At 46.7% G+C, this 22,970-nt stretch overlaps 1 protein-coding gene across 6 annotated transcripts in view; it reads left to right on the plus strand.

The window, feature by feature from the left end:
• ARMC9 (armadillo repeat containing 9) overlaps positions 1-22,970 on the plus strand; it is a 179,202-nt gene that overhangs the window by 31,745 nt on the left and 124,487 nt on the right. For all 6 annotated transcript variants that reach the window (XM_061388069.1, XM_061388098.1, XM_061388119.1 and 3 more), the window contains exons 9-11: positions 4,917-5,015; positions 18,329-18,363; positions 21,740-21,851. In XM_061388069.1, coding sequence (XP_061244053.1) covers positions 4,917-5,015; positions 18,329-18,363; positions 21,740-21,851 — 246 coding nt within the window. The remainder of the gene's footprint in view (positions 1-4,916; positions 5,016-18,328; positions 18,364-21,739; positions 21,852-22,970) is intronic.

Raw genomic sequence — 22,970 nt, forward strand, 5'->3', positions numbered from 1 at the left:
AATCTGCCCTAGGTATACACGTGAATGGCATCGAATCATGCATTCTTGAAGTCATTAAATATCCTCCTACGATGCTCACCTCTTGTGGCTGTTTTCTATCAGGTTATTTAGCGTGTCGGGTCTCTGTTGTTGGACATTAGCGTTGTTTCTAGATTTTTACTTTCATAAGGGCTCATTTAAGTCACCACTTGAAAGGAATCGGTTATGCAGTTCCCTGGGATTACCCCAGAACTCTAGGCCAGAGCAACAACTGTGGATTGCTTTTTGCTATAACAGCTTGTGAAAGTGAAAGTCACTCAGTCTTGTCTGACTCTTTGCCACCCCATGGACTGCACAGTCCATGGAATTCTCCAGGCCAGAATACTGGAGTGTTTCCAGTATTTGCCCTTCTCCAGGGGATCTTCCCAACCCAGGGATCAAACCCAGGTCTCCCGCATTGCAGGTGGATTCTTTTAAATATGTTTTAATACCCTACACCGAAACGTCTTTGTCCGGATGAAAACACAGCACACAAACGTTCACAGAACTGCTGAAAGTTGCATGGTGTGGCTGGAATGGCCGAAGCTAGGGGGTGGGGAGTGGCATGTGTTGGAAGACGAGGCGGGGGAGGTGCATCGGGGACGATCATGGAGAGATTTGTAGACTGTGCTTAGGAACTTGTGCTTCACCCTGCAGTTAGTGAGGAGCATTTGAAATGTGCATCTTGAAAATTGTTCGGGTTTTTTAGTTCTGAAAAACTAAAACTGACTTTTCTTTAGTACAGAGAAGTACCAGAAACAAAACAAAGATGGCTTATATAATCACTGTTAACAAAAAAATGAAGAAAAGAAGGCATGTACACTGAAAATTCAAATAGTACAGAAATAAAAGAAAATGTGTTTTCCTTTTGCCGTCTCTCCTATTAGACAATAACTGCCATCGTCGTGGTGTGGCTTCCACGGCCAGGGTTGATGTGATGCCAGGCGTGGCCCGCTGACCACAGGTGGGACCTGAGCTCTTACTGCTGGAGTGTGGGAGCAGAGGCCCACACACCACCAGGCAGGGGGTTGGAAGGGCCTCCAGTATCAAGACAGGGAGACATGGGCTTGGGGCAGGGGGCAGCACTGGAATCTGAACTAGCTTGTTTTTAATGTAAAAGAAGTACATGCTCATAGTAAAAAATTGAAACACTTCAGAGGAGTATATAGTTAAGAACAAAAGGCCCCTTCCACACACAGTTCCTTAGTCTGGTTTTCCTGCAAGATTAACACTTGTGTTTTACTTCAGAACATACAAGTGCGTGCATGTGCATACACACATCCTGCTTGGGGTTGTGGAACCCATTCTCCTTCTTAAACTTGCTGTTTCACTTTCAGCATATCTTGGAAATCTTTCCACATGACCACACACTGCTTCATTGTTTTTAATGCGTGTACATTATTCCACTGTAAGGGTGAGCCATAATTTGTCAGGTCTCTGATGATGAACATTTAGATTTTTTTGTTTGCTATAACACAAAATGTTGTACATACTGTATATATCCTTATATATACAGTATACCCTTGAATGTAGGGAAGATAAGCACCTGAATGGAATTGCTAGGTCAGAAGTTATGGGCATTAAAGTTTTGATAGATGTTGCCAAATTATTTCCTCAAAGATTTCAACAATGTCTACCACCCTCCACCCCTAGTAGCGTATCAGAATATCTATTTCTTCACACACTTGCCAACATTAGGCATGATTATACTTTGAAATTTTTGCTGGTTGGGTAAGTCAGTCAGTCAGTTCAGTCGCTCAGTCGTGTCCGACTCTTTGTGACCCCATGAACTGCAGCACGCCGGGCCTCCCTGTCCATCACCAACTCCCGGAGTTCACCCAAACCCATGTCCATTGAGTAAAACTTGGTATTCTGAATGTTTCAACTTACATTTCTTTAATTATGTGTGAGGCCAAATATATTTTCATATGTTTTTTTTGCCACATGTCCTGTCCTCTTTTGTTTTAAGCAAGAAGGTGACAGAATCAGATTTCCGCGTTAAAGAAATGGTTCTGGTACCAAAGGAGAGGAGGCAATCTCAGAAGCAAAGGGTTGCTCCAAAGTCTCAGAAATCACAGAAAACTCTAGGAGTCCGAACTGAAAAGTGTCCACTGTGTCTGCCATTTAGAAAGTCACTGGTGGTGGCCTTTACCATGGGAGTTTCCGTGGGGGCCAGGCAGACGGGGGCTCAGCTGGGGTGTGTGGACAGGTAAAGGGAGGGCGCGGTAGCAGATGTCGGCTGTTCTTTTAAGGACCGTGGCTGTAAAGGAGGAACATCGAGAGGGTGGTTGATAGATGAGGACCTTGGAAGGAGCGAGGGGAAGGTATTTTTGAAATATGAGACATATCTGGACACGTTTCTAGGTTGTAGGGATGGAACTGGTATAAAAGGAAAGGCGAGATGCACAGGATGAACAAGGGGTGTTTGAATTTTGATCCTGCAGGCATTCAGAGGAGACGGGCTGAGGATAATGTAGGGTGTGCAGCTTGAGATGGAGCCCAGACGACCCGAGAAGTTCTCCACGAGGAACAGTCTTTCTTGTGGCTGAAACAGACCCGAGGTTTCCAGGGGCCAGACAGGAGAACCACAGGGAGAGAAGGGGTCTAGTCCAGTGTTCCTGCTCCTTCCAACCCACCAGTCGGTTGAGTAGACGTCCTCTTGTAGGCATGAGTGAGTGAGCATTGGGAAGGGATGCCTGTTACATTAGCACGTGGGAGTTCACCAGACAGAGTCAGGAGACTGGGAAAAGAAGTGTCCCTCCAACAGTCAGGCATAGAAAAAGTCTGGAAGGAGGTAAAACTGTCTGGTGGCTCAGTGGTAAAGAATCCACCCGCAATACGGGAGACGCAGGTTCGATCCCTGGGTCAGGAATATCTCCCGGAAAAGAGAAAAGCAATCCACTCCAGTATACTTGCCTGGAAAATCCCATGGACAGAGGAACCTGGCAGGTTACAGTCCATGGGGTTGCAGAAGAAGTTAGACACAACTTAGCAACTAAACAGCAACAACCTCTAGGGATTGGCTTGTGGGGCAGGGTGGACTGGTGACAGTTTCAGATCAGATCAGATCAGTCACTCAGTCGTGTCCGACTCTTTGCGACCCCATGAATCGCAGCACGCCAGGCCTCCCTGTCCATCACCAACTCCCGGAGTTCACGAAGACTCCCGTCCATCGAGTCAGTGATGCCATCCAGCCATCTCATCCTCTGTCGTCCCCTTCTCCTCCTGCCCCCAATCCCTCCCAGCATCAGAGTCTTTTCCAATGAGTCAACTCTTCACATGAGGTGGCCAAAGTACTGGAGTTTCAGCTTTAGCATCATTCCTTCCAAAGAAATCCCAGGGCTGATCTCCTTCAGAATGGACTGCTTGGATCTCCTTGCAGTTCAAGGGACTCTCAAGAGTCTTCTCCAACACCACAGTTCAAAAGCATCAATTCTTCAGCACTCAGCCTCCTTCACAGTCCAACTCTCACATCCATACATGACCACAGGAAAAACCATAGCCTTGACTAGACGAACCTTTGTTGGCAAAGCAATGTCTCTGCTTTTGAATATGCTATCTAGGTTGGTCATAACTTTCCTTCCAAGGAGTAAGCGTCTTTTAATTTCATGGCTGTAGTCACCATCTGTAGTGATTTTGGAGCCCAGAAAAATAAAGTCTGACACTGTTTCCACTGTTTCCCCATCTATTTCCCATGAAGTGATGGGACCGGATGCCGTGATCTTTGTTTTCTGAATGTTGAGCTTTAAGCCAACTTTTTCACTCTCCACTTTCACTTTCATCAAGAGGCTTTTTAGTTCCTCTTCACTTTCTGCCATAAGGGTGGTGTCATCTGCATATCTGAGGTTATTGATGTTTCTCCCAGCAATCTTGATTCCAGCTTGTGTTTCTTCCAGTCCAGCGTTTCTCATGATGTACTCTGCATATAAGTTAAATTGGGGCACTCTTAACCTCTTTTTTTTTTTGACCACACGGCTTGTGGTATCTTAATTCCCTGACCAGGGATGGAACCCGGACCTTTGGCAATAAGAGGAGAGTCCTAATGACTGAATCACCAGGGAATTCTCATTTTAATATATATTTTTAAAAAAGACGTAAGATGAGAAGAAAACGTTTCAGAGATTACCGCCTTAGATGCTGGATATCAGTCCTGAATCATGGTGGCTAATGAGAGAGGCATGAGAGCTGAAGAAAGAGGCCATTGTGTCAACTGCTTTGATGCAGAAGTAACCCAGATCCCATTGTCAAGCGCTGGGTGGTTCATAACAAGTCTCCATCACTCACTCATTTACGGTTTACTGAGCATCTACCATGTGCTGGGCTCTCCCCTGATCCCCGAGACACAGAGCCATAGGCCTCCTTCATCTCTTCCATAGGTCCGGAAAGCAGGAGGCAGACCCGTTGGTTTTCTTGAGTCCACTGCTTAAGCCCAGATCTTAAGCCTGGCATGCTTTCTATCATGACTTTCCATCCATTTTTACCGCTCCCTCCTCCCCCTGCCCTACCATGACTTCACTGCTTGAATTAACAAAAAATTGGTTTAAAATCAAGTTTATTTTATGAGAATTCCCTGGCTGTCCAGTGGTTAGGCGCTTTCACTGCAGAGGGCTCAGGTTCAATCCCTGGTCAGGGAACTAAGATCCCACCAGCCAGGCAGTGTGGCCAAAACAAAAAGTTTATTTTGCAGGACAGCGGGAGTATGTTAAGTGCAATTACATGACTTAAAGTATGCTATCCCGTGGTCACACCTGGAGACTGTTAGTTTTCTCATCAGGCTCAACTTGCCAGAGCCCCGATATTAAAGCAAAATCTCACCTCCGCAGCCGCGGCTGTGGAGAGTCAGTGCCCACACCAGCCAGGGCAACACTCACCAGCCATCCGTCCTCTGTTCCCTGCAGATCACCCCCGAGTACCTGCAGAGCGTCTGCGTCCGCCTCTTCAGCAACCAGATGCGGCAGAGCCTGGCGCACAGCGTGGACTTCACGAGGCCCGGCACGGTGAGGCCCGCAGATTTCACCATGTGTGTTAGTCGCTCTCATGTCCGACTCTTTGTGACCCCATGGACTGTAGCCCACCAGGCTTCTCTGTCCATAGGATTCTCCAGGCAAGGATACTGGAGTGGGTTGCCATAGATTTCACCATGCCATAACTTTAAAAAATGAGAGAGCAGGAGAAAATACATTCGGGAGTCTGCATTTCAGCAGGCTTTGGAGATCTGTACTTTCCCAGAAGGAAAAGAAAGCTGTTTTTGGAGAGTGAGCAGCTGGAAGGCAGCCTCCTGCAGGGGGAGACAGGCTGGTCTGTTCCAGATGGGGCCGCTCTGTGGGCACCAGGGCTGGTAACAGCAGGTCAGGAGGAACCCAAGGCAACTTCGTCATCTTTTACAGGCAACTCCCAGGTCTCAGGCAGGGCCTTTCTTTTTCTCTCTTTAACTTTATACTTAGAGTCATTGCAAACTTACAGAAAAGTTGCAAAAATAGCCCGGGACAGGAGTCCATGAACTGAAAACTCCCTTGGGAGACGCTGGTGTACTCTGTCTGCCCCTTGGTTAAGGACCCAACTAACTTGGGAAACACCAACCTGCCGCCTGGTCCAGAGGCCGAATGTGTGGAGCTGAACAGTTAGGAGGGAAGCGCCAGGTGATTCTGAGGCACCCCTGAGGGTCAGGGTTCCCCCGCAGGTTCAGAGCCCACCCCCGAGGGTCAGAGCCCCTCCCCAGGGTCAGAGTCCACCCCCGAGGGTCAGAGCCCCCCCCTCCATGAAGGTCCGTCCCCGGGGGTCAGAGGCTCTCTCTGAGTGCCAGAGCCCCCGCAACAGTCAGAGCCCCCACCCCCCAAGAGTCAGAGCCCCTCCAAGGGTGAGAGCCACCGCCTGAGAGTCAGAGCTCCCCCCCAGGTTCAGAGGACCCAGCCCCCAGAGTCAGAGCCCTCCACCCCAGGTTCAGAGTCCCTCCCCAAAGGTCAGAGCACCCTCCCCAGGGTCAGAGCCCCTCCCCCCGAGGGTTAGAGCCCCCCTACCCCCCACTTTGAAGATCAAAGCCCTCCCTACATTCAGAGCCCCCTTCCAGGGTCAGAGCCCCTCCCCGTGACATCAGAGCCCTCCTCACTCCCTCTGCGGGTTAGGGCCCTGGTTTTTACTGAAGTGTTTCAACATTAATGCTAGGATCTTCTCTTCATAAACAGAGTCCTTTTTTAGTTTTAAAATAATCTACCTCATTCTTAAAAAGATTTGAAGCAACTTATTATTGCAAGAAAACACACATATGAGAAATGAAAAATATAGAAAATAAAGATAAAGAAATTTTGGTTACAATTCATAGACACTGAAAGTAGATTGGTGGTTGCCAAAGGGTAGGGGAAATGGGGAGATATTGATCAAGGGGCACAGACATCCAGTTTTAAGACGATTATGTTCTGGGGATGTAATTGACAGCACGATGACTATAGTTAACAATACTCTATTGTGAACTTGACGGTTTCTAAAGGAATAGTTCCTAAATGTTCTTACTAGAAAAAGAAGGTGAGGTGACAGCTGTGTATTGTGGTAATCATGTCACAATACACACCTTTATCCAGTTATCACACTGTATACCTTGAACTCACACAATGATACATGTCCGTTATATCTCAGTGATGCTGGAGGGAAAAGAAAAATGATGGTTAAAGGAAAACGAGGGTGAGAAAAATAAAAGTAAGCCAGGCTAAGGCTGGTATAAAAAATGCATGTGGGGAAGGAGGCCTAGAATTGGCGCCGGCTTTCCAGTAGCCAGGGCAGAAAGCAGTTACATGATTTATTTATAAAGGAAGAGACAATGATATTCACTGCATCAAAGACATTTGTGCTGAACATGCAGCCTCCGAAGCACAACGGTAAAATGAACGCCCATGAGCCCCTCACACATGCCCACAATAGACCATCTCAGTGCCGCCAACGTCCCCTGGTGCCCTTTAGACCGTGAACTTTTTCCAACTCACAGTTTAAAAGCAAGTTGTTACATACATTATTTTTGAAGATTGACAGGTCAAAAAAACCGCTGCATGGGCAATGCTGTAGCTCAGACCTGAGGAGAGTTCCTCTCGTGGATCTTGGTAGAAAGGATGTGGTACCATCCTTGTGAGCCAGCGTCCTTGACCGTGTCCTTGAGGCGCATGTGGAAGGACTGGCCAGCCGCTGCTGTGTCGGCTGCGCCACACGTGGACAGTGAAGGATAGGAGCTGTGGCGTCTGTGCTTTAGGATATGGCTGCAATGACGTCTGTGTACAGAAATCTTAGTGAGTCGGCCATTTTTCTTAAATGTCAGTTAAGTACACACAGACATCTGAGTCTCAAACAAGTGACTTCCTCGTGGGCCCTCTAGGATGGGGGGCTTCAAGCCTCCTCCCTGAGGACTGGCTGAGTTGAGTTTTTATGTCCTGTATATGCTTGGCTGTAAGTCATCAGCCTTGGGATGACTTTAAGGATCAGAGTGTGTTTACCAAAAACAGTGGCTTTCTAGGGACTTCCCTGGTGGTCCAGTGGCTAAACGCCATGCTCCCAGTGCAGGAGGCCGAGGTTCAATCAATCCCCTCATCAGGGAACTATTCACAGACCCCACATGCTACAACTAAGGTAAATTTTTAACCATAAATTGAAAGAGACCCCACATGCCTGAGGCAGGGCACAAAACAAACAAACAAAACAAACTGATGTCATATTTAAAAGGAGCAGTATAAAAGGGGATGGCACACAACACACAGGACATTTCACCCCACGAGAGGTCGCCTTCATTTGCCCAGAGGCTGGGCCTGCCACCCTCCCGTGTTGCAGGGACACCGAGGTACAGAGTCGAAGCCTCAGAATCGCAGGAGGGGGGTGAACTCTGCTTATCTTCACTCATGACTGTTTTTTTTTCCTACTGAGTCATTGACTTACCAGGCAATAAAAGCTGCAAAGTCTTTTATTGTTCCTATTATATTTTTCTTACACAATGATAAAAAAAGTAGATAAGGGGTCATTATGAAACTGTACAGGATATTGTCGTTGATCGGGCATGCCTAACATCAGTGTGTGGTATCAGATTTATAACGTATGGAGAGGAAATTAGGATACAATTTAGATGGGCTGTCCGGTGACTAAGCTGATAGGATCTAGGATTCGGAGGATAAGTGCGTGTAAGTGTTAGTCACTCAGTCGTGTCCAACCCTTTGAGATCCTATGGACTGTAGCCCGCCAGGCTTCTCTGTCCATGAAATTCTCCAGGCAAGAATACTGGAGTGGGTTGTCATTCCCTTCTCCAGGGGATCTTCCCGACCTAGGAATTAAACCCAGACTTCCTCATCTGAGGTCTCCTCAGATTCTTGACCATCTGAGCCACCAGGAGGGAAGCCCTTTGGAAGGAGATTCTTTTTTATATTTTTTTAAGGGGAATATATTCTATCCTAAGGGCTTCCCCAGTGGTTCAGCAGTCAAGAACCCACCTGCTATGCAGGAGACACGACAGCGACCATGGGTTCAGCCTCTGGGTCGGGAAGATCCCCTGGAGAAGGAAATGGCAACCCGCTCCAGTATTCTTGCCTTGAGAATCCCATGGACAGAGGAGCCTGGTGGACTGCAGTCCATGGGATCGCAAAGAGCTGGACACCACCGAGCAACTAAACAACAAAATTCTACTCTAAGTCCAAACAGAATGTCATCAATTTCAAGATAAATAGGTGAGCACAGACCAGCCTTCTTTCTAGCCTGGTCCTTGATCAACTTCTCTTCGGGCTTATTCACTGTATTCATGGAGAAGCCTGGCCAGGACCCATCATAAAACAGCTGCATCTTCTACAAAATGTAGTACTTTGATCTGGTTTTTAAATCTGACTACTAAGAATCTGGCCCTCTGTAACCTCATTCACTGTTGAAAGTTCCGAAGGGTTCAGTAAATCGCACCCTTCTTCCCCTGGAGCTCCGAACCAGTTGAAAAATAAATAGAATGAAGGAAAATGGAACTGAAGGTATTGCTGCTGATTCTGAGAAAGCTTATATTGGAGAATGTGGGGGGGTTTTTGGTAGGCAAGTGGGTTACCTACTTTTCAGCCCTGGAATTAAAGAAACATTCTCACTCAGTCATGGACAGTGAAGGCCAGTCCCTCACCCAACCTCCTCCACCCACACAACCTCACAGCCCAGAGGAAGGGGGCAGAGGGTAGTGCAAATCCAGCCAGTCACCCCCTCTGGGGAGTGTGTGTAAAGATTACCCTGGTGGAGGGCCCCATGGGGAACCCAGAGATGTGTTTCTACCCTACCTCGTTCCTGCCCAGGTAACTGTCCCAGAGTCTGCTGCATTATCAGAGTTGTCTGTTGCTGTGCCGTGCTCAATCATGTCCAACTCTTTGCAACCCCATGAACTGTAGCCGACCAGACTCCTCTGTCCATGGGATTCTTCAGGCAAGAATACTGGAGTGGGTTGCCATTTCCTCCTCCAGGGGATCTTCCTGACTCAGGGGTTGAACCCACATCTCTTTTATCTCTTGCATTGGCAGGCAGATTCTTTACCACTGTACCACCTGAGAAGCATTATCAGAGTTGGCTGACAGATCTGGATGCTCCTAGGATTAATAACAGGTTAAATTTTTGAGATGAGAACTCTCCCACATAGCCTCTTCCAGTTGGGCTGCTTGTCACCACCCTAACCCCAGGCTTATCGTGCCATGGTCCCTACCGTCAGGCTCCAAACCCTGGGCCATGATTTACTGGGATATGAGATGAATCTGGGGTTTCCCAGGTGGTGCTAGTGGTGAAGAACCCAGCCACCAATGCAGGAGATGCGAGTTCAATGCCTGGGTTGAGAAGAGCCCCACTCCAGTATTCTTGCCTGGAGAATCCCCATGGACAGAGGAGCCTGGCAGGCTACAGTCCATGGGGTGGCAGAGTCGGACACCACTGAAACGACTTAGCACACACACATGCATGAGATGAATCTGATTTCATATTATCAAGTATCTAGTGATAAATAGTAAAAGGAGAAGCTTCTTCTAAGAGCACGAGAAGGAGAGTTTTTTGTCTTCTAAGATTATTCAGTTCAGTTCAATTCAGTTGCTCAGTTGTGTCCGACTCTTTGGGACCCCATGAATTGCAGCCACCAGGCCTCCCTGTCCATCACCAACTCCCGGAGTTCATTCAAACTCATGTCCATTGAGTCGGTGATGCCATCTTCTCCTCCTTCCCCCAATCCCTGCCAGCATCAGTCTTTTCCAATGAGTCAACTCTTCTCATGAGGTGGCCAAAGTACTGGAGTTTCAGCTTTAGCATCATTCCTTCCAGAGAACACCCAGGGCTGATCTCCTTTGGAATGGACTGGTTGGATCTCCTTGCAGTCCAAGGGACTCTCAAGAGTCTTCTCCAACACCACACTTCAAAAGCATCAATTCTTCAGCGCTCAGCTTTCTTCACAGTCCAACTCTCACATCCATACACGACCACTGGAAAAACCATAGCCTTGACTAGGCGGACTTTTGTTGGCAAAGTAATGTCTCTGCTTTTTAATATGCTATCTAGCTTGGTCATAACTTTCCTTCCAATGAGTAAGTGTCCTTTAATTTCATGGCTGCAATCACCATCTACAGTGATTTTGGACCCCCAAAAAATTAAGTCTGACACTATTTCCACTGTTTCCCCATCTATTTCCCATGAAGTGATGGGACCAGATGCCATGATTTTCGTTTTCTGAATGTTGAGCTTTAAGACAACTTTTTCACTCTCCTCTTTCACTTTCATCAAGAGGCTTTTTAGTTCTTCACTTTCTGCCATAAGGGTGGTGTCATCTGCATATCTGAGGTTATTGATATGTCTCCCAGCAATCTTGATTCCAGCTTGTGCTTCTTCCAGCCCAGCGTTTCTCATGATGTACTCTGCGTATAAGTTAAATAAGCAAGGTGACAATATACAGCCTTAACGTACTCCTTTTCCTATTTGGAACCAGTCTGTTGTTCCATGTCCAGTACAAGAACTACACAAATATGTGTCAGCTGGAAAATGTATAACAGTTTAGCAGGAAATGGAGTGAAGCACAAATCCCTTCCCTGCCTCACACCCACCCCCTCCCGCTTCCTCCACAGGTGACACTGTTTTATATGCATTTTCCAAACCTTTAAAAACTATATAAAACTGAGATTTTATTAGATACGTCCTTCTGCAGCTGTCTCTTTTAACTTAATGGTACATTTTCAAGAGTCTTTCATGTCCTTTTAGCATATTTATATCTTCCTTATCTTTTTTTTTTTCCTTATCTTTTAGAATCTTAATTTGACAACAGTATGGTTCATTTAACCATTCCTCTGGTAGACATTGTCAGTTTTTTGCCATTTCTAACAGTGCAACATCTGTCTTTGTGTGCTGCAAACAGCATTTAAAAATGCCGTGGAATACCTTTCTCCTCTTAGCCACCTGTTTGCAGTGGGTAAGCTTGAATGCAGAGACACTCTCAAGGTGGACACCTGAGCACAGCCCCCTGGGTGAGTCCCATAGCCTACCCAGTGGCACCTCTGGGTTTGTGATTCTTCAGATGGGAAAGTTTCCATTTAAATCCAACCTTATTGGAGAAAATGGCTTATTTAGAAATTAACCCTCCCTTTCTCACACAACTCCCAGTAGGCCCCACTGGAAGTATAAGAACTTCCCTGGTGATCCAGTAGCTAAGATTCTGCACTCCCAATGCAGGGGGTCTGGGTCCAACCCATGGTCAGGGAACTGGATCTCACACGCCACAAGTAAGAGTTCCCATGCCGCAACTAAGAGTTTGCATGCTTCATCTGAGACCCAGTGCAGCCAAATAAATAAAATTTTAAAAAAAGAAATGTAAGTTATAATACTTCCAGATCTGAATATACTAAATATATATAGTATTAATATTAAATATACTAAATTTAAATTTAGTATATTTAAATATACTAAAAGCATTAAATATACTAAAAGGTCAGGACATGTGACTCTTTGGAGGAATCTGCTTCCAAAATCACCCATCCTTGTTAGCAGTAACAACCTGCAGAGAGCTGGGGTGGTGGCCGTGACAGTGACACTTTTGGGATGGGGCCTTGTGCAGTTGTTCAGGAAGCCTTGCTGTGATGCTGTTCCACGAAGGAGAGCATTTCCTGAAGCTTCCAGCAGGGGGTGCTGTGGCTCCCCCTGCCCTGCCTCCTGGCTTTGTGTCTGTCTGTTCAGGGTCTCCCTCTTTCTGTCCTGATTAAAGCAACATTTTCTGCCTGGTCTCAGTCTCAAAGCCCTTAAATCTCTGATGGCTCCTTCTCATGGGAGCTGGAGTGACCTTTTTGGTTGTGTCTTTTTTTTTTTTTTTTTGGCCACAAATGGGATCTAGTTCCCTGACCAGGGATTGAATCTGCGCCCCCTGCATAAGATACCACAGAGTCTTAACCACTGGACTGGGCCAGGGAAGCTCCTGGCTGTGTCCTATTTATTTAGCCCAAAGGTTTCAGGAAGGATTTAGGTATGTACAGGAACCTGACCTTGTCACTCTACCTTGCGTAATACCCGTCTGTCACTGCTTGCAGTCCAAAGTGCTCCGCGTGAGTCCTCAGCCCTCCATGATGTGATGCCTGTCCATCTATCCAGGCCCGACTCTGGTCACAGAAACCCCGAGGAGCCCCAGCATGCCCGCCCCTGGCCCCAGGCGCTCAGACACCTCCAGGCTATGGGGTGGAGGGACAGGGCCAAGGGCAGTGCCCTGAGTGACCTGGGGAGCCAGAGAGAACCCTTCCCGAGAGGCTCCTGGAAAACTCACTGGCACATTCGGACACTCGGGCACACCCACACCACACACACGCTTAGCTCTGTTTCCACATGTCATTCGCCCCATGCTCCATGGCAACGCTCCCCTCCTTCGGCCACAGCCCTGCCTTCTCGAGTTGTGCACCTCCTGTTAGAGAGTTGGCCATAGCAGCCACCCTTCCCCAGGTGGTGGGGACACCCCCTGGGTCTCTGGCTCCCATGGCCTCTCTGCCCGCTGGCCAACACACAGTCCCTCAGGTGTCCCTCTGTGGTTATTTAACGTCTCCTGACGATCATGCCCCGTGAGGTCTCTTGACAAGGGTCCTGCCTTTGTCTGCACTGCACAGGCGGCCGCTGCGTCAGCATTAGTCCTGTGTGAGCAGAGCCTGGGAAGCAGGGCTGGTCCTCTGCGGACCGGCCTGGTCCGAGGAGGTTCCGGGCCCCAAACAGGGCCTTCCTGTCCCTGGTGCCCTTGCAGCTCTTTCTTCCTGACCCTCCCCTGACTGCGTCCTCTGGAACAGCAGTTTCCGAGATGTGTGCCCGTAAGCCAGCCCCACAGGTTGGCCCTATCCCCAGACAAAGCGTTGATGTCGCGAGTTTGAGACACACTTTGTCCTGAGGTTCACAGCCGCACACCGGCATCTGGAGGAGGCCCACGGTGAGGGACTGCTTACCCCGTCCAACCCAGTGACTCTCTAGTCCCCATGACTAAGGGATACTTGCATCACCTCACACCTCATACCAGTTTCTCTAAATACACTTCCTGATGTCACGGGTCATTAGCAAAGCTCCTCATCCTGCCGCTGTCACCAAGAGCTGTCTCAGGCTCGTTTGGCCCCTCTACCACGAGGGCCAGGCTCAGGTCCCTGGCCTGCAGGCTGAGAAGTGATGGAGGCGTAGCTCTGACCTGTCACTCTCAGCCCAGGTATCGATTTATCTCTCCCACGCCCAAGCATTCTGGCCAGCCCTGCCCTTATCCTGGCACGGGAGAGGTGCTCAGAGACTAATGACAGGTTCAGCAACAGGTTCCTACGTTCATTGTTCCTGCCTCTGCCTGGGCCCGGAAAGGGTTGCTGCACCTTCACACTGTGCTTCCCCAGCTGGGAAAGCACCGCCTGCCCGCGCCCAACGTCCACTGTGGGTTAGGACGCCGGTCTCTTTCTGGTGCCCTAGGCCTTGGGGGTGCTCGCCCTGACCACCCAGCGTAATGTACCAGACGTCACACACCGCCCACGTGGCCTGCAGTCGGGACCCTTAGCGAGGGGATGCTGTCTGGGCCCATCATCCAGACTCAGAATCCAGTGTTTGCTCGAGAGGGGGATGATTCCAACTGATGATGGACTTGGGCCCTTTCTCTCCCAGCTTTCTCTCCCTGGGGCTTTCCTTCCTTGGCCAGACCACTGGATCTGTGTCCACCCCACCTGCCTGCAGAGCAGCGCCCGCTGCTGGTGGCGGTGACCTTTAGAAATCCCATCCAGTGTAAAGGCTGGTCAAGAGGTCAGAGCAAGACCCACCCACCCACCCACCCGAGGTGTTTGAGTATTCTTACTAACGCCTCCACGTCGGGGAAGGAAGTGGTCGTTGTCACCTGCAGTGAGCTCTCCATTCTGTGGGCAAGCTTCTACCAGGGTATCAATGTTAAAGGTCAACATCCCAGTGCATAACTTCAGCTCAGTGCCTCTCAGCTCCAGCACCCCGTCAGTTCAGGGAGCTCAGGGTGGACGGGCAGAAAAAGGGGGGAAGTGAGGCTGACTTCCACGTGCTCTTCTTGGCGTCTGCACCCACTGGTATGATATTGTCCCCATCTTGCAGATTTGGTGCGGAGAGTTATTTGATCACTGATTCTTCCCACTGAATTGCAAGCTGTCTGAGAAGAGGGCCTTTGTCTTGCTCACCATTATCAGCAGTGCCTCAGTTCAGTTCAGTTCAGTCGCTCAGTCGTGTCCGACTTTTGCGACCCCATGAATCGCAGCACGCCAGGCCTCCCTGTCCATCACCATCTCCCGGAGTTCACTCAGACTCAGGTCCATTGAGTCAGTGATGCCATCCAGCCATCTCATCCTCTGTCATCCCCTTCTCCTCCTGCCCCCAATCCCTCCCAGCATCAGAGTCTTTTCTAATGAGTCAACTCTTTGCATGAGGTGGCCAAAGTACTGGAGTTTCAGCTTCAGCATCATTCCTTCCAAAGAAATCCCAGGGCTGATCTCCTTCAGAATGGACTGGTTGGATCTTGCAGTCCAAGGGACTCTCAAGAGTCTTCTCCAACACCACAGTTCAAAAGCATCAATTCTTCGGCGCTCAGCCTTCTTCACAGTCCAACTCTCACATCCATACATGACCACAGGAAAAACCATAGCCTTGACTAGATGGACCTTTGTTGGCAAAGTAATGTCTCTGCTTTTGAATATGCTATCTGCAGAGGCCTATTGGGTGAGCAATCAGTAGGGACTTAACGAAATACCTTAACCTCTCCTCTCTCATTAAGGGCGCGCTCAGCCATTCTTCCTACAGCTCATCACCAGTTTGGGTGTTTTTTTTTTTTTTGGGTGTTGTTGTTTTCTTTTACTTGATTGGATAATAAAGGGGCTTCCCAGGTGGTGCTGGTGGTAAAGAACCTGCCTGCCAGTGCAAGAGACTCGGGAGACATGGGTTCGGTCCTTGGGTTGGGAAGATCCCATGGAGGAGGGCATGGCAACCCACTCTAGTATTCCTGCCTGGAGAATCCCATGGACAGAGGAGTCTGCAGCCTACAGTCCAGGGGGTCACAAAGAGTCCAAGACAACTGAAGCGACTTAGCACCCACGCACAGATAATAAAGTCTTGATACTATTTGACATACTGGCTTTTCTCATAAAAGGGTCAGTTATTACTACTTTTCAATTAATTTCTTCCTAGGACAAATAGAATGTTGTAGAATTCAGCAAAAGAGGAAAAGAATCAATTTTTGAAAGATAGAAAAGGTTTTCTTGGCTATGAAAAAAGGGGGTATATGTAAGTGAATTTTATTTGTGGAAATATGAATTAGCCAATATCACTAATTTTAAAATATTTTTCTTTTGTGCATATATTATGCTAATATTTTACTATGGCTGTGTCCTTAACTGACTCATTCCAGGCTCCTTGATCCTCTTAGTGTGTTAGATGAGTAATTTAGATGACGTTTCCAACTTATTTTCTGAATTCCTTGCTACTTAAGCCAGTAACAGGAATAACAGGTAGTTTCTTTGATTAAAAAAAAAATGTCAAAGGTTTAAAAATAAAAAAGAAAAGGAAATTCCCTGGTGGCTCAGTGGTTAGGACGCCACTTTCTTACTGCCAAGTGCCAAGGGCCCAGGTTCAGTCCTAGTCAGGGAACTAAAATTCCACAAACCATGCAGTGTGGCCAAGGGAAAAAAAAAAGTCGAAGAGTTAAAAAATGCAAAACGTACTTGGTCATGAGTCATTTAAAAGCAGGGCTTTCTGTCTTCGAGGTGAGAATTGAGAGGTCTGTAATACTTTGAAGGGAAACAGTTGACAACAGGGCTGATTTATTACAGGAGTTTGTTACATTTGTCAAGCATTCTGACACGGATTCTATTTTTTTTAATAATTTTATTTATTTATTTTTGGCTGTCCTGGGGCTTTGTTGCTGTTCGGGCTTTTCTCTAGTGTGGCGAGCGGGGACTACTCTCTAGTTGAGGGGTGTGGGCTTCTCTTGTTGCAGAGCATAGGCTTCAGTGGTTGTGGCATACAGGCTCAGCAGCTCTTCGGCATGTGGGATCTTCCCAGACCAGGGATCAAACCTGTGTGTCCTGCATTGGCAGGCAGATTCTTTACCACGGAGCCACCGAGGAAGCCCTAGAGTGCCCATTTTTGAAGATTTAAAATAAAACAAAAAACTTTTTTGGCCATGTGGTTTAGGGATCTTAGATCTTAGGGATTGAACCTGGGCCTTTGGCAATGAGAACACGGAGTCCTAACCACTGGACCACCAGAAAATTCCCTCAAGTGCCCCTTTAGGAAGTCAGTCTTGATTCATTCAATCAGCAAACGCTGACTGAGTGTCTCTGTGGTCCAGGCACCGTGCTTCGTGTTAGGGACACGAGGGTGCTATATCTCCAGCCTTTGTGGAAAGGACACAGAAGTGGCTGCAAAATAACCACCATTGAATATGATCAGCATGGATAAGGCTCTGTTAGAGGGTTGTGGTAACATAGAGGAAGCAGGGTACCAACGCCTGCCCCTTCTGGAAAGGCCCCCCAGACAGCTGAGACTTCCTCTCTTCTGCTCTACTTAGCTTTTCCCTCCTAGAGTTCTCTTCGACAAATTCCAAACATTCTATCACTCTCAGTTCAGTTACTCAGTCGTGTCTGACTCTTTCCTACCCCATGGACGGCAGCAACGCCAGGCCTCCCCGTACATCACCAACTCCCGAAGTTTACTCAAACCCATGTCCATAGAGTCAGTGATGCCATCCAACCATCTCATCCTCTGTCGTCCCTTCTCCTCCTGCCTTCAATCTTTCCCAGCATCAGGGTCTTTTCCAATGAGTCAGCTCTTCGCATCAGGTGGCTAAAGTATTGGAGTTTCAGCTTCAGCATCAGTCCTTCCAATGTATATTCAGGACTGATTTCCTTTAGGATGGACTGGTTGGATGTCCTTCAGTCCAAGGGACTCTCAAGAGTCTTCTCCAACACCACAGTTCAAAAGCATCAATTCTTCGGTGCTCAGCTTTCTTTATAGTCCAACTCTCACATCCGTACGTGATCACTGGAAAAACCATAGCTTTGACTATTACTTTACCTATAAATAATTCAGTGTACATCTCAAACAGATAAGGGCTTTAAAAAACAAACAAAACATAACCACAGTGCGAAATATAATTAACACTAAGTCCTTAGTATCATGTAATACCAGTGAGATTTTCACATTTCCCTTCTTTGCTCAAACGTCCTTTATGGTTGGTTTGAGTGCCATTCACAGCACTTGGTTGTTTGTCTATTGTAGTGCATGCTTAATATGGCAAAAAGAAAGCAAGAAGACAATAAATGGGACATGCCCATAAAGTAGGCTGTGATTTGGCCTATAGACAGAATCTTTAAATCCCCTTTAGGGAGTGGTATGGGAGGGGGCTTGTGAATTTTTCCTATAAACATTTCTATAGTGTTTGACTTGGTGCAAAGTGCATGTGTTATTTTCATATTCAAAGATAAAAATCTTAATAAAACCAGGATAATAAACTGATTTCCATTGCTTTTATTCTTTATGATGTCTTTGACCAGGCAGCTTTAAGTTCCTCCAAGAGCTTGGTCAGGGTGAACCCACCCGTGGTTTTATAGCGTGCTCTTTGGAGTGGAGTTTAGCAACAAGTTAAGGGTGCGTAGCTTGGGAAATGCATCAGTAAGGTGTCACTGAACTTGAACTTGGGCTGATTTTTAAATTGAATCTGATTATGGTTGGAGAATCTGGTGGATGAAAAACTTTGCAAATCTGTTGTTTTTGTACCACCACAGTGACTGGGCGTTAGCACATTGCTGTCAGTGTTTTAACACAAAATCTGTTTCCTTCTGCCCCTCCCCCGCAGGCTTCAACCATGTTAAGAGCCTCCTTGGCACCCGTGTAAGTAACTGCTCTGAGGAACTGTTATTAAGGGGAATGGCTATGGGTAAAAATGGAATTCCAAGTGCTTTTAATCAATTCTCGTTTTAACTGCCTAATTTAGATGAATTCCTTTACTTAGCTGGAGCTCCATGTAGGTATTAAAGGAAATACCAGTAATTATAAGTAATACTTATCAAATATGTTTGGAATAAAGATTTTTTTTTAAGTCCCAAAAAATACTTATAAAAATGTCTTTTAAAGTTATTTCTATTTATGTTGGAAAGATAGCATCAAATGGAAAAAAATCATTGAATTTTTCCTATAATGTTTTATAGAGATCAATTTAATTTCCTGTCATAAGGCAGTCAACGGAGTGTTGCAGTGTTTACATTTCACGTTCTCTGCTGATTCACACCATGACCAGGGCCGCAGGGTGGGTCTGTGTTGTGCTGGAGCATTCCTGCCCAGGTCACTTAGGCTGTCCCCCAGGGGCGGGGGAGGGGGGGCTTCATCAGGCATGTGTGTTGCAGTAGCAAGGAAGTCAAGAACCTTTGGCGTGGACATGAGGATTAGGGTGGGTTCTGGTGACTCCGTGAGCCAGCCTTGGGTGGCGAGAAGTGGGGGATGCGGTGGGCTGGGTGCTGTGAGATTACACAGACACCTGCGCTTCATACAGCATTCCTCCTCCCTCCATCCTGCCTGAGCCCGACATGGACCCTGCACTTGGTTCACTTTGGTTGGTAGCTCTAGAATGTGGTGCTTATGAGCACAGACTATCAGCATTAAAACCCCCTTGGCCACAGACTCTGTGACGTTGGACCACTTTTATACCTCTCTATACCTCAGTTTCCTCAGGGACCCTGGGAGAGTGGCTGGACCACAGAAATGCCAGGTTGTTGAGCAACTTAGTTGGTAATATTGCCATTGTTGTTCAGTCTCTTAAGTCATAGCCAACTCTTTGCACCATGCAAGGCTTCCCTGTCCTTCACTATCTCCCAGAGCTCAGTCAAACTCATGTCCACCAAGGCAGTGATGGCATCCAACTATCTCATCCTGTGTCGCCCCCTCTCCTCCTACCCTTAGTCTTTCCCAGTTGGCTCTTCGCATCAGGTGGCCAAAGTGTTGGAGATTTGGCATCAGCATCAGTCCATCATTGGCAAGTAAATATGGCCCAAATAGGACAGTTTTTCCTCTTTCCAGTAGAAGCTCCCCAGCTATGGAACATCATCAAACTTGGTTTTTAAAATGGAACTTTTTTTTGTCTAGAAAAAGCCTGTTTGAATTTAAATTTTTTTTTTTTACTTTTGAAATAATTTCAGAGTTGCAAAACAGAGAATTCCCATATATCCTTCACCCAGATTCCCAGTGCTACTGTTTTACACCAGCCCAGTGTAGTTATCAAAATGAGAAGATTAATGCTGCCTCAGCACTGTCAGCTGACCCGCAGGCCTGACTCACACTTTACCGGTTGTTCCATCGTGTCCTTTCTGTGGACTGAGATTCACTCCAGGATCACACATGTTAGTCCTGTCACATCTTAGTTTCCTTTACTTCGAAATCCTTCTTCAGTCTTGGTCTTTTGTGGCCTTGACACTTTTGAAGAATACTGGCCAGCTATTTATAATTGTAATTTTTAAAATATTTGTATTACGTTTTAAACTCACAGTAGTATCTGCCTCTGGGAAAAAAGATCAAAATAATCAATGTGCCATGTACAGAGGTTTACCACTTGTTTGTTTTAAATTGAAGATGATCTTCCCCAAGAATGTTAACTGAGACCCCATTCGATGCCTCTTTTCTAGCTTTTTCTTCCGGGCACTGTAAGAGGATCTCATTTTGTCTTTTAAGAACTAACATTAAGGGAATTCCCTGGCAGTCCAGCAACTGGGACTCTGCACTTTTCGGCCAAGGGTGTGAGTTTCAACATGGTCGAGGAACTAAGATCCTGTAAGCCACATGGTGTGGCCAAAAAATAACCTAGCATGTAAATTTTTTCTATAATGTACGTAATACATGCTCATTATAGAAATTTTGACTCCACAGAAACATATGAAGAAGAAAATTTAAAGAACCCCCAATCCTACCTCCCAGAAATATTAACCCAGGTTTTACTCCACCCTTAAAAACAAATGAAACCCTACATCTTTAGTCTTTTTACTCAGTTCTCAATGAATCCTCATTGAATATTAATATTCTCTGCACAGTACTATAAGACTCATATTTTGTTTAGTTTTTAGTCTTTTTGTTTTGAAATAATTACAGATGCACCTGAAGTTGAGACCCCAGTGGTGACATCTCATCTGGCTGTAGTAAAACACTCAAGTGAGGAAATTAACGTTGAGACAGTCCAGACATCATTCAGTTTTCAATTTTTCTGTACACTCCAATGTCCTTTTGTTCAACAAAACAAAATGTGAGGTTGCTTGTTTTAAAGACAAGGCATCTAAGATGGTTCCTTCCATTTCTGGTGAACCAAATGCAGCTGTCGGGTCATCAACACCTTATAGATCTCTGAACAGAGAGCTGTCTGATTTGAAACCTGCCTTAGCCTGAGGTCTGACTCAGGTCCTCTCGAGGAGGGTTTGCAAATTGTCCTACTTACTACCCGCTTCACCGGCATGTCCCCACTGCCGCTTCCTGGCCACATCCTCCTACCTCCTGGAGGGTCATTGAGGTGCTCCTCATCTTCAGGGTTGTTTTCTGACCCCTGGTCTGTCCTTCGGGCTTCCCTGTGACTTAGCTGATAAAGAATCCGCCTGCAATATGGGAGACATGGGTTTGATCCCTGGATTAGGAAGATCCCCTGGAGAAGGGAAAAGCTACCCACTCCAGTATTCTGGCCTGGAGAATTCCATGGACTACAGTCCATGGGGTCACAAAGAGTTGGACACAACTGAGCAACTTTGACTTCACTATCCTTCGCATCCCCTCAAGCCTGTCCATCAGGCTTGAGGGGGACAGGTTTTTAGGGAGGACCCTAGGGGCCTGCTGACACTAATAAGACTTTGGATTTTGCTCATAATCTTAGAACTTCGATGGGAAGTTAAGAGGTCTCCAAGGCTATTTCATCCCCATGGGGTGGAGCCCTGGTCTATTGCGCATGCAGTCATTTCCATAGCCATTAGGCAGACTCCTTGTTTTAGGAAAACTTATATAGATCTTGGTACATAAACGAGAGGCAGAGCTGAGCCCGTTGAAGCTGGGATGGGGGCCTGGAACCCAGCCCTCTCAGTGGAGGCCTGGAGTTGATGCCAGGAGCACAGAGAGAGCAAGTGGACCCCTGCCCGTCCAGTCTGTCAGAGCCACTTGAGATGGGACGTCATGATACTCAGGAGGTATAATGAATGTGCCCTTGTGCCCTTTTCTTTCTCTTTGAACTTGTGTTGCTGAGCAGGAAATTGAAGGATGTCCCATTACTGCCCTCTTTGGATTATGAGAAACTGAAGAAGGATTTGATTTTGGGGAGTGACCGCTTGAAAGCCTTCTTGTTGCAGGCTCTACGCTGGGTACGTACCTTTTTCTTGAAGTGAAAAAAAAAAAAGACCACGCTGGTTTTCTTGACTGGCTCCCTTGCTTGTATCTTTCAACCCATCTTCTCAAAATCTTTCTTCCTGCTGCCTGCTGATACCAAGAGCTAAAATTAAAAAACCAGCTTCTGATGATCACTGTGGTCTCTAAAAAAAAAAAAAAAAAAACAAACCCTTATATTGACATCATAGCTGCCATTACCCTCACTTGATGATTTGATACATGCAATTTCCAGGCCCTGAAGCCACCCTGTCCTCTGGCCCTTCCCTGGTTGTGAGCCAGACCCGCAGATGGTGGCGTTAGCATGTTAGAGCTCTGTGTCCCTCTCATACTGGCCCCCACAGAGACCTCTGGATTTAGGTATTCCCATGTAGCCACATCAAGAGAGAAAACTTACTAAGTCTTTAAGGAAAATAAAGCCTAAATAGCTGCTTTTCTGGGAATCCCCTGGGGGTCCCAGTGGTTAGGACTCCGTACTTCCACTACAGAGGGCACTACTTCTGCCAAGGGGCAAGCAAAAAAAGGAAAAAAAAAAAAAGGCGTCATTAAAAAAATAAATGGAAACTTCCCTGGTGGTCCAGTGGCTAAGACTTTTCACTCCCAGTGCAGGGGGCCTGGGTTTGATTCCTAGTCAGGAAACTAGATCCCACATGCTGCAACTAAGACCCAGTGCAGCCCAATAAAAATGAACAAGTAAATAAATAAAGGGTTGCTTTTCTCCCCAGTCTTCAGATTGATCACAGTTAAGGCAGTGATTCCCAAGTCTGTTGGTCTCAAACGTCTTGACAGGGTCAAAAATTACTGACTCCCAAGCCTTTGGTGTCAAACCTCTTGACATGGTAAAAAATTACTGAGGAACTCAAAGAGGTTTTGTGTGAATTTTTCTCTGCCAAAATTTATAGTATTAGCAGTTAAAACTGAGAAAATGTATATTTATTAATTCATTTAAAATGAACAATAATAGGACGTCCCTGGCGGTCCAGTGGTTAAGATACCACACTTCCATTGCAGAGGGAGCAGGCTTGATTCCTGGTTGAGGAAATTAGAGCTCATATGCCGTGCGCGTGGCATGACCAAAGAATAAAAATAAATAAACA

The sequence above is a fragment of the Bos javanicus genome, chromosome 2 (assembly GCF_032452875.1).
Source record: "Bos javanicus breed banteng chromosome 2, ARS-OSU_banteng_1.0, whole genome shotgun sequence".
Taxonomy (NCBI): Eukaryota; Metazoa; Chordata; class Mammalia; order Artiodactyla; family Bovidae; genus Bos; species Bos javanicus.